At 39.9% G+C, this 12,545-nt stretch overlaps 1 protein-coding gene across 1 annotated transcript in view; it reads left to right on the plus strand.

Moving 5' to 3' along the window:
• Positions 1–12,545, plus strand: part of CATSPERE (catsper channel auxiliary subunit epsilon) — a 180,123-nt gene that overhangs the window by 130,925 nt on the left and 36,653 nt on the right. Inside the window, exons 14-17 of the mRNA XM_064383670.1 lie at positions 4,682–4,734; positions 8,006–8,056; positions 9,699–9,732; positions 9,802–9,881. Of these exons, the coding sequence (XP_064239740.1) occupies positions 4,682–4,734; positions 8,006–8,056; positions 9,699–9,732; positions 9,802–9,881 (218 nt within the window). The remainder of the gene's footprint in view (positions 1–4,681; positions 4,735–8,005; positions 8,057–9,698; positions 9,733–9,801; positions 9,882–12,545) is intronic.

The raw sequence follows: 12,545 nt of genomic DNA on the forward strand, positions 1-12,545 counted from the left end.
AAAAATACAATATTAGCCAGGCGTGGTGGCGCGTGCCTGTAATCCCAGCTACTCCGGAGGTGAGGCAGGAGAATTGCTTGAACTCAGGAGGCAGAGGTTGCAATGAGTCAGGATCGCACCATTGCACTTCAGCCTGGGCAACAACAGAAAAACTCTGTTAAAAAAAAAAATAGCATCATTTCATTTTGAAGACAGAAGATTTCTGCCCTCTGTGAGTTTATCACCTAAAGTGGGATATATAAACACATACAAAATGCAAAACTATTAGGTTCTCAAGTTATAAAGATATATAAAATTGTGTAAAGGAAAACTGAAAATTAGTGGGAATGACAAAAGTTGGATATGGTTTGTCAAAGAAGACTGCCGGTCACAGCCATTTATTTCTTCAAAAATCATTTATTCATATTTTTTTAAACAAAAAAGATCATTTATTCATTTAAAAAAGTGTATTGTATGCCTACTCTGTTTCTGTGTTTCAGCCTATGTGCTGGGTTATGGGAGTTACAAAGATAAAAAGACAGAGTACCTTCCCTAGAGGTAAATACGAACTAGCTTAAGAGAACGAGGTATACACAGTTCTCAGATAGCCCAGAAGAAAGCAAACTAAGGAAGTTTCCTGTGATGGGGAGGGAAAAGGTGAAAAGAAAGGGATACACAAAATGACTAGTGATGGATTCAGCAGGCAGATGCAAAACATTTCCAGGAAAAGGCAGAGAAGAATGAAATAGCACCAGAGTATTCAGGTAACTGAACTTATTATTATTATATATTATATTACATTATATTACTGTGAAATTAAACACAAATTCTTAACAACTCCACCTCTTTTGAGTCTATGTTTCACAGTTGTCTCCTCTCTTTATTACTTCTCAGCCTAACATTCAATAAACGTATATTGAGCATCTATTATATACCAGTATCAGGCATTGTGTTATATATGGGGAATACAAAGTCAAATAGGACCTGGCCCCTCCCAGTCAGAACGCAGACATGAGGAAGCTGTGTTCCTGCCAGGGCAACGTTCCATACATTTAGAGGGGCCTTGAACTGAGGCAGACATGATCCGTCCTTGGGCAGTGCAGACACACACTGCTTCCCTAGGAAATTGCCTGCAGTTGCACACCAACAGTTCCCCTGTCTGCCTACCACATGCCAGCTTACCCCACGTAGGAAGTAAGAAACCACAGCCTAGCAGGTTCCTGCCCTAGCCTAGTCTGCATTTTCTATCTTTAACTGCTTTTACCCTCTTCCTTTAGGATGCCCTCCCAAAACACCATGGTTTCCTCCACCCTTCTCTAACCTATAGATTTCTTAGGGATCCCTATTCATTCTATCCTGCCTAGCCAAGACATTACAAAAGCAGGTTCATCTAACCAGAGTTCAGATCCATGCTCTACTACCTGCTGGCTTGGGTGGGCTACTTACTCTGAGCCTCAGTTGTCACATCTGTAAAAGGGGAAATGTACCATCTATTTTATGGGGTTGTTGAGAGTATTAAATGAGATTTTCATATAAAGTACTCAAAACAATGCCTATTACATAGCAATTATCTCATATACTGGCTTCTTCCTTTGTTTCCTCTCTGGTACCCTGCAGAGATGGACAGGTCAAATCTAGTCACCCCCTGAGCCCGCTGCAGATACTTTGTCCTGACCTATCCACTGAATAGACTGAAGAAAGATGCAGTAGCCCTTTCAGGCAACAGGAAAATGTGGCCTTGTGGAGGCAGGTCCTCTAATCAGCCAAGGAAATCAAAACATGTATGCAACTACTAAGTATGCCTTCAACCACAAGCTCCCTTCCTTGTGCTCCCATACTCATGACTTAGCAAGCCATCAGCCTCCCAGATAAATATTACAGAGAAATAGGACCCAGCTCTGTGTATACACAGAACCATGGCCTACAGACTTAGCCCACTGCATGAAGTTAGGCCCTTGCTAAGCCTGCTGGACCAAATGGACCTGGACTGCGCTATTTGAATAGGAGCCTACTGTCTTTGTCATTTAGTCTTCATAGCCTGCAGCAAAGCAGCAAATAGAACTGGCAGCTCCAACAAGACTGCATCTCACTCTCAACATGCATCGAGAACTGGAAATGCAGAAATGTAGGCCAGCCCCCAGAGGGCCTTAGTGAATCCCTCCAATGTGAATTTTTCCAGGGAGGGATGACTACAACTTTGTCCAGTGCATTATCTAACAGCATTTGTGTTGAGGGCCTTTAGAATCCCTGTCTCAGGTCAGTTAACCTGTCTGGTTAGAAGAAATATGCTGTGTCCAACTCTTGGTTAAGGCAGGAGCTGTCCTGCTCCAACTCTGCACTGAGAAGAAATGTATTAATTTAGGCTCTATGTCAGAATCTCTCTGATTAGGTGTCCAGTTCTGGGGAATACGTGTCAACCCTGCAGCAGGGCGTACTCTAGAAAAAGGATCATTCGTGCTCCCCACACTGTACCTGTAACTCCTTTTCAATATCCACCTACAGGTTAACTCATGTTTTCAATCCTAGCCATGGTTATTGGTCCTGAGGCGTAGGGTGACTTTTGTCAACTAGGACAAGAAAGAGAAGAAATATTGCAAATGAGATCATCAAGTAATGGTGGATCCTGACCGTGATAGATGTGAGCGCTTTGGTCGACCCTTACGTTACATGGATGATTCAGTAAATATGAAGGGCAAACCAATGATTCTGATCAGGAAAGCAAAGATTTAATGATGGTGGTGGTGAGGACTGCGGGTAGAGTTGAGAGAACGAATCAGGCCCTGTGCATGAAACCAAGTGGCCCAGAAGTAAAATCCATGAACTCCCGCTGTGGAGCATGCCTTTGACGTAAAGACTAGAAGGTCTTGGTTTAGCAGGGTCAACTCTTCATGTCCACCAAACTTGGCTGGACATCATTCTTCTTCCCCACCCTCCTGACCCCCAAGTCCTTCTCATAGGCTAGGGAGTATTAGGGTTTTTTCAGATTTGCTTTGTGGAAATGTGCAACACCCAAGGACATGCTTCAGGCAGAATGTCTAGACCCTTACATTCTGGGTCAGGTAAAAATGGAAGTAGCTATCCGAGTGGAGGGAGAAGCAGGACTGTGGTTACAAAGAAATAATGACTCTCTGACTGGAAAATTGACAGTTCTTATAAATAAATCTAAAGCATTCATCCACTTTATTTTTGACTCTCACTATCTTTGTAAGCCTTCCTTTAATGTCTATATAGTAATTAACTGTATTTTTGTTCCACGTAACCTGTATATTATTTTTAAGCAACATATACCTACGCATTGCAAGCATGGTAAGAGATTCTGCAACAGTTCATTTTCCTAATAACTGAGATTTAATAGTCTCATCTTTAGATATAATGCATTCCAGCTACCAGACATAGCCATCTTCTTAGAAAAGTTCTATGAAATTCTATTTTAATTTTTGTGTGTAATATTCATTCTACCCTGTTCTTACTGTAAAAGTATTGAATCTGTTAAAAAGAGAAGGTAAAAATTGCTACTAACAGTAGGGGTATATTTGGGGATAGAGGCAATATACTTACTGCATCAGATTCCAGTGGGATTTTATTTGGTTGAGACTTAGCCTTTTCCATATCAAATGCCCTTCTTGGGCGTTTCCAGCCATGAAACAAAGCATCATGACACAGCCTGTCTACATAATGCCACTGTTTGATTTTGCGCTTGCCTTTCTCCACTGTATCCCAAAGTTTACTTACAGCGGAGCATGGGCTGTGTTAACAAAGCTGTCGCATCCACAGGTCATTTGTTTTCAAACAAAGCACGTATGTGCATTTCTTTTAAAAAGCAATTAGGAGTAATGTTTAGAATAAATATCCATAAAATGAGGACAGTGGTTTAATATTTAATAATTAGCCTGTGGCCAGTGCTCCTTCGAATACAGAGTATTGCTGCTTAAAGCAGGAATAACAACAGTAAGATGCATTTCACGTGATGCTCAGTACCCTGAGAAATTACGATCTACTAACGTGAAAACAGAAAGTCAAATTAGTAGCTGGATGGATTATAGAAACCTGCTGGCTGAGTCAGAGGTACAAACTGGAAGAAGGGAGTTGACAGTCATGGTTGTAGAGAAGCAGGTAAAAGATGAGTTTGGGCCTGGTGTGGTGGAATCTGTAATCCCAGCCTATAATCCCAGCACTGTGGGAGGCTGAGGCGGGTGGATCACATGAGGTTAGGAATTCAAGACCAGCCTGACCAACATGGTGAAACCCTGTCTCTACTAAAAATACAGAATTAGCTGGGCATGGTGGTGCATGCCTGTAATCCCAGCTACTTGGGAGGCTGAGGCAGGAAAATTGCTTGAACTTGGGAGGCGGAGGTTGCAGTGAGTCGAGATTACACCGCCGCACTCCAATCTGGGTGAGAGCGAGACTCTGTCCCCACCACCAAAAAGATGAATGTGGATCAATTATTCCCTAAGATACAAACATAAGAAAGGAGAGACCCAAACTTTGGGCCTCCTGAGCAGTAAAGACAAAAGGAAGCAAAGAAAAAAAGTGATCAAAGAAAGAGGAGGAAAACAGTGCAGAGCAGTAATATAAGAGAACCCTACATTTTCAAAGTTATTATTTTAAATCAAAAATGTAATTGGTTTTAGCTGTCATAATATTTTAGATCATGTGAATTAGAACCGCGGAACTCACTACCTAAGTTACTTCATTTTAGGTGTTCCAAATAGCTGTTGGCTGTGATGATAAAAAATTCATTGCAGTTAAGGGGTAAGTATGCTTCCATTTGACCTGTGTTACTCTTTAAGTTTTAAAACAAATGTTGAACTAAATGATAATTACTAGTGATAAAAGCATAATGATTGACACATCCACAATGAAATCCAAAACTGAATTGATGTTCGTATCTAGATTCAATTGGTTTAAACTTTTTGCCAAATCAAATACTATATTTGAATCATACTAAAAATAAGAATTAGCCTCTTTCTCTGTTACCAGCGTTTTTTTTCACCTTTCCTTTTACTAAACCAATTTCTATCCTTTATTGTTGCCTCTCAATCCTTCAGTCGACAGCTCATTCCCAGAAAAACCCAGAGAAACACCTGTTTTCCATCCTTCTCAAACCAGTTGTAATTTCATTTCCATTAGAGAATGCTTCCGCCCATATCAGAGAAGCCTCAGTTTTCTGCACCGTTTTCTATGGGAAATTTCTTAGAACAAGCCTAGCAGAACCACAGTGATTGCTCTAGAGAATCCCAAAGTGTGAAGTCTGTCGGTTTTACTATGATTCACAATGAAGCACATTGGACTCTGTGTCTTCCATTCACCATAGCTCTCTTTCTTCTACGTGGAAGGAATTCAAAGGCAGCATACAGAAATCTGTTTAGCTGAGGCTAAATGTATACAGAGACAGAAATTTATTGTGATTCCTTTCCTTTCGTTGGAAGTGGGAGGGAGAGTGGGGGAACATTGACTCTTATCTATTTATGAAATTACTTGCTCTCTTCCAAAACAAATGTCTACTCCTCTGTCATTCTAATAATCTTTTGATTATTACTGAGTTGTATTAATCAGTTGCTGGATTGATAATCAAGTATTTGCATCTCATTCAGCATTTCCTAAATTTGCATTTCCTAACATCTTTGCACCCGTATTTCCTTTCCCAGGAAATGCAAAAAGGCTAGCTGACTTATACAGCCTGCATCCTCCTATTTCAGGGAGGATTTACATCTTTGCTCCTTAGATTATGGCCTATGGACCAACACTGGCATCACCTGAGAACTTGTTAGAAATGCAGATTCTCAGGCCTCATCCCACAGCTGCTGCATCAAAATCTGCATTTTAATAAAATTTCCGGGAGATTATGAGGGACATTAACATTTGAGAATAACTGCTCTAAACATATTACCAAAATTAATTCCCAGTACCACTGCATGCAGAATTCCTTCTCAGGCCCCTGATTTCCTTCCAAAGTGAGATGGAGAGTAGCTTGAAGCAGTCTGTTTCTAGACGGGTCCAAATAGTAATTATCAAGCTTAGTTACTCATCAGAATCACTTAGAGAACATGTTTTAAAAACACAGATTTTAGGACTTTACTCTGGGCCTCTTAGTCAATGACCCACTTCTCTGGAACCCTAAAACTCTAGTATCTTTGGCTCAGGTTGCAGCGGGCCTGTGGTTTTTACAGTCACCAAGGGAGACCTGCAGTAGCATGGGGACCAAGACACTTCTGGAGATCCAGGAGATTTGTCAGTGAAGGAGAGTTGTCAACTCTTGGGGTTCAATTTGGGTTCAGCGTGAGGGACGGTCTAGACTTCCAGTGTCTTTCTAAAAATGGTGGTGACGAGAGTTCTTTCTAAGTTACATTGGCAGCAGCCAGCTAAAATGGTCAGATGAATAATTTACTTAACTAAAAACTTCTATAATTTCAAAGACCATATAGCCTTCTTCTGTCTGCATGAACCCTAACCAGAAATTATGTTAACCCTTAACATAACTTCTTATCTGCACGGTCTCAAGGAGCAACTAGAAATCTTGGGTTTAAAAAAAAGTTTGTGTCTAATAAAACAGTCCAAACAAATTTGCTTTCATTTTGATAGATTTTATATGAGTTTTTATTTTTGTGTGTGCCTGTGCATGTTTTACCATAGCTGCTTTTTTAAAATTTTTATTTTTATTTTTTTTTAGAAATCAGATGTAAAATCTGTTCTGTAACACATAGCTGCTTTTAAAAAAGTGTGATGAAATTCACAGAATATAAATTTACCAATTCAATGGAATTAAGTACCTTCAGAATGTTGTACAGTTAGCACCACTATCTAGTTCCACAATATTTTTGTCACCCCAAAAGGAAACTCTGTACCCGATTAGCAGTCGTCTCCCATTCTCCCTTTCTCCCAGCCCCTGACAACGATAATCTGCTGTCTCAAAATCATAATCTCCATGGATCTGCCTGCTCTGAATATTTCACATAAATGGAATCATACAATGTGTGACCTTCTGTGTCCCACTGCACTACTTAGGCTGTTTTTGAGATTCGGCTGTGTTGTGGCATGTATTAGTCCCTCATTCCCTTTTATGACTGAGGAATATTCCATTGAATGGATATACCACATTTTGTTTATCTATCCAGCAGTTCAGGGATATTTGGGATGTTTCTACCTTTTGGCTTTTGTGAATAGGGAAGCTATGAAGATTTGTGTACAAGTGTTTGTTTGAACACCTGTTTTGAATTATTGTGGGTATGTACCTAGGAGTGGAATTGCTAGGTTGTATGGTAATCCTGTGTGAATTATTGTGGGTATGTACCTAGGAGTGGAATTGCTAGGTTGTATGGTAATCCTGTGTTTAACTTGTTAAGGAACCTCCAAAGTGTTTTCCACAGCAGCTACACTGTTTTACATTATCACTAGCAACATATATGGATCCCAGTTTCCCTGCTTCCTTGCCAACCCTTGTTTCTTTCTGTTTTGGAGGGCTTTTGGTTTTTGTTCTGAACTGACAGATAAAATTGTACATATTTAGCATGCACAACATGATGTTTTAAAAATACATTGTGGAATGACTGAATCTAGCTAATTAACTATGCATCACCTCACATAGTTATTAGTTTGGTGGGAAGAAAACACTTTACATTTATTCTCTTTGCATTTTTCAAGAATACAATGTATCATGAACTAAAGTCATTATGTTGTACAATAGGTCTCTTGAACTTACTCCTCCTATCTAATTCAAATTGTCTATCTTTTGAGCAACCTCTCCCCAAGCCCTACATCTTCTATAAATTTTTAATAAGCATGTACCAAATATAAGAGATAAATCAGTAGATTTCAAATTCTGGTATCTCCTGAAACATTTACGAAACTAATGTTTTAAAAACAGAAATACTGATGCCACACACTAACCAGAGATTCTAATTCAGAAGATGATTTTTCTGTGACACTCTCCAGTTTGAGAATCATTGAGTTAAATGATTAAATGTTTGTGCAACTATATAAGAAATAATGATATTACAACTTCATTATGTTTTGTTTTTCGTAGATTTAGTAAAAAAGGATGTCATCGCCATGATTTTTCTTACGTGATTGAAAAGTAAGACATTTTTTAACATAAGCACTGAGTTTTATATTAACATAGTACCAATACTTTACAGTCAGTACTTACTCAGTGGATTACTGTTAGCATCCATGTTTGGCTGGACAGTGGCCACTCAGTTTTAGCACTAAGTAAAATGTGTACATGGTACAATTAACTTCTCTGAAACATATAAGAAAAAGGGTCAGTCTCCCCCTTCAATTTAATTGGATAAACAAAGCAAGCCTCATTTATATATACGTAGTCTCAAATCCCATATTGTTCCCTCTAATTTAAGGAAGATATACAAGAATGTCTTTCCCTACATAATTTTTTTCAAATTCTACATGACTGAAGCCAGGTGCAGTGGCTCACGCCAGTAATCTCAGCACTTTGGGAGGCTGAAGCAAGTGGATCACCTGAGGTCAAGAGTTCAAGACCAGCCTGGCCAACATGGCAAAACCCCGTTTCTACTAAAAATACAAAAAATTAGCCAGGCGCAGTGGCTCAAATTCTACATGACTGTAGTTCAGCTAGTTAGAAGTAATATATTTACCCGGAAAGTCCTGACATCAAGTAACTGAACTTTTTTCTCGATTTTATATTTAATTTATATTTAATTGTATGCATATTTATTTTTAATAATGTGATGTATTAAAGATATAACTAAACACAATTTGACTTTTACCTTTGTAAGATAAAGATCTTCATTTTTTAAATGTTAAATATTTATTTGACTGTCAAAATGTAGAAGTCCACAGCCTCTGAAATATTTACAAGCATCTTTGAAAAGCTGTGAAATTTTCTGATTCTATTTAATTAAAACAAATGAAAGACTGTTTCACTGGTAGGCATGTTCTTTAAGTGATTTCGTTGATTAAGGCAGGGTGGAGGAGTGCCACAACCTAGATGCTCCAGGTTGCAGTGCTCGGTGAAAGCAGTCGGTGAAACACAAGGATGAGAAGAAAATGGTGAATAGTTGGTGAGGATACCACCTTTCAGTGTCTAGGTGGCAGCTGTGCCTGAAAGGCAAGAATATGAAATAGGCTCTACCACTGTGATGGGAGTTTCCTGAGTCCGTCCCCTGGAGCATAGTAAAATATATGGGACATGTGGCTGGTAACAGTGATTCAAGTGTGAGAACTGAGAAGACGGAATGTGAGGGAGGTGACTTTGAAGGAGTAAGTCCTTGAGTTCATGAACGTGAAGCATTCTGCTATGGTGAGAAATCTAAATTAGGAAACGTCCGAAGTTTTAAAACACACATCTATTGTTACTGATTCTGAAGTATCTTATTCTTTATCTGCTAATATTCTGGAAGGAACTGCACTGGAATAGAACAATGGACATGGGCTTTATCATCACCCACCCTTCTCAGTGGCAAAGGAAGGTTTGTAGCCTTGAGCGAGTTTCACACAATTTCGAATAGCAGGAGACCTATGAAGAGAGGACAGTAATTCACACCTGAGTTGTTGTAAGAACGTGTTAATATGTGTGGAAATCGGTGTGGAAAGTGCCTGAAACATAGTAAGCGCTCAGTATCTTATATTTATCTACTTGACCTTTGTGATACCTCCTTACCTAAACAAAGTCATGGGTTTAGTTTTTAAGTTTGAAAAGAGGAAAGAGAAATAAATAATGATGAATATCTTTTTTACAGGTCATATCTGAGGCATCCACTATCTAAAAACTTGGTAAGAAACTATAATATTTTGTCAGTGGACCAAATCTATAAAATCACTAAAGTATTTTTCCTTTTCTAGAAAGTAAGGTATAATTGGGAAGAATATGGCTGCCCCCTGAGGCTTGAGTTCACAGAAAAGTTTCACCCTCTGGTTCAATTGTAAGTATATTCTCATCAACATTTTTAACTTATATTGAAACTTTCAAACTGAAAGTATGAAAACAAGACTAATTGATCATGCATCTAAAAATACGTATTTTTGACTACTCAATATATGCGAGACTTAGTTTTCAGTACTAGTTATACAAAGCTGGGCTGTGACGGTTCCTGCATGTTGAGGGACATTGCAGTTTGGCAGCTGAGATTTCAATGGGGAAGACAGCTGAGAGCCTGTCTTAAGAAAGGCCTTGCTTTATCCCCTCTGAATCTCTCCCCAAGCTCCTACCAGCACCCCTGCCTATTTGGTAGGAACTACTCTCTCCAGGTGATAAAACTCCTCTTTCCACAAGCCGATAATAAATGAAAGCTTATAAGGAAAGAAACTAGATTCCTAACAAGTACACTGAGGACATTTCGAAAATATTATTCCTAACTCAGTTCTTATAGACAATATTTCAGCCAGGCACAGTGGCTCACACCTGTAATCCCAGTGCTTTGGGAGGCTGAGGCAGGATGGCCTGGGCCCAGGAAATGGAGATCAGCATAGGAAGCACAGCAAGACACTGTCGTTACAAAAATCAAAGTAATTAGCCAGGCGTGGTGTGTGTGCCTGTGGTCCCAGCTCCTTGGGAAGCTGAGAGGGGAGGATCTTAGCCAGGCGTGGTGGCACGTTCCTGTGGTCCCAGCTACTCGGGAAGCCGAGAGGAGAGGATCACTTGAGCCCAGGAGGTAGAGGATGCAGTGAGCCAAGATTGCACCACTGCTCTCTAGCCTGGGTAACAGAGTGAGACCTTGTCTCAAACAACAAAAACAAATAACATTTCATAATAAAAATATGAATGAAATGCTATTAAGAAAACATTTCCAAGTGATTTTGTATTTTCTTTCTTCTCTGGCTCTATTCTTTAATTCCTGGTTTATTCTTATAAAAGTGATACAGTTTGTTACAAAATTTAAAATATAGGAAAAATATGAGGTAAATGACTCATATTTCCAAATTGTTTGCTATTGTAAATAGATAATAATGAATATTCATTTGTGTACATGTTCGGACACTAGTCCAGGTATGCTGTTAAGACAGATTGCTGGAAGTAAAATTCCCATGTCTAAAATACCAAAAAAATTTTTTAGTCAAGGCTTTCAGCTTTTGGGGCCTCTTAGGCTGCAGACAGTTTCTGAGATCTCTCAAGGTGGGTAGATATGGAAGTAAGGAATCCGGCGCTCCAATGTAGTTTTGCTACCAGAACTCTCCCCACTGGGATCCTGTAGGCCTCTACCAGCATGGTCTGGCCTCTACCCCTTGCCCATGGCACTTCTGAGACTCCGTCGTGTGCCCTTTCCGTCTTAAATCATACTCCAGCAGTCTGCATCAGGGCTCTCTGTGCCATCCGGCTAATCTGCTTGCTTTCTTAGTTTTGATCTTCTTCTAGACACCTAATCATGTCACTGCTTTTCCTGGGCACCCAAAGCACAGCTTTCCCTGCCAGAGGTCTAGTCTGTTTGTGTTTTTGTTTTTAGTTATATCATGCTTAACCCCCGCAGGGTTAAAAGATCTTAATCTCTCTCGGAGAAGTATACTCTCAGTTCATCATTACTAAACAGCTGCTTTGCACCAAGTACTGTGCTAGGCCCTGGAAATTGAAAGATGAGTGACAAGATTTCTACCCTCAAAAACAGAAGAGTCTGATAAAGCAGATAAACATACACACAGATATGCTAAGTGTAATGATAGAATGGAGCAGTGTGGGTGGTTGGTATTGAAACTCAAAAGATTCCAACCCAGCTATAAAGAGAGTGGGGCTCTGGGAAATGTTCCAGAAGACTTGCATTTGAGCTGAGTCACTGAGTCTTAAAGGATAATGAATATTTTGCTAGAGGCAGAGGAGGGAAGGAGAGAGGTGGAGAGAGTAATGTTGAATTCCGCTGGGTAAGCCTTTTAAGGAAAACAGATGGTTGGAGGAAGAAAATGTATAGTTCAAGCAATGTGATATTGTTGAGGCATAAAGTAAGTCCTGAAGTCTCAGGAGAAGCCGGGGACCGAGCTAGGTCGATTCCAGACCACGGGAGGCTTTCTATCAAGTCTTATGGTGGAGGGGCATGATCAAATACTTGCTTTAGCTGGCTCCCTCTGGGAGAGGTGTAGAGGATGAATTTCAGAGAAACAAATCTAAGTAGGGAGATCAGCCAGTCAACTGTATTGGTAGTCCCCGTGAGGTGGGAGATCAGCAGGACTTGTTTTCACAACACTGCAGATCAAAACAGGATGTAGACAAGAAACTGGCCAAAACTAGCCAGGACTTGGAATTATAATGCATTTGCATAAGACATGCCCAGCAGCACCGTGACAGTATAAATGCCACGGCAATGACTCAGAGGTTTTCTTGTATGCTTCCAGGAAGTCCCTGCCCCTTTACTAGAAAATTCCTGAATAGCCATCCGCTTGTTTAGCATATATTTAGGAGTATAGAGTATAGCTAGCCAGCAGTCTGTGAGTGCTACTCTGCCTATGGGATAGCCCTGCTCCATCTACAGAGCAGCCATTTTGCTGTACACTTTGCTCTAATAAACTTGCTTTCTTTCACTGTCAGCTCACTTTTGAATTATTTCCTGAGCAAAGACAAGAACCCTCCCAAGCGGAACCCCAAGTTTAGGGTTCACCTGCAT

The sequence above is a fragment of the Aotus nancymaae genome, unplaced genomic scaffold (assembly GCF_030222135.1).
Source record: "Aotus nancymaae isolate 86718 unplaced genomic scaffold, 86718_ANA_hifiasm-v0.15.2.pri h1tg000032l_0, whole genome shotgun sequence".
Lineage (NCBI taxonomy): Eukaryota > Metazoa > Chordata > Mammalia > Primates > Aotidae > Aotus > Aotus nancymaae.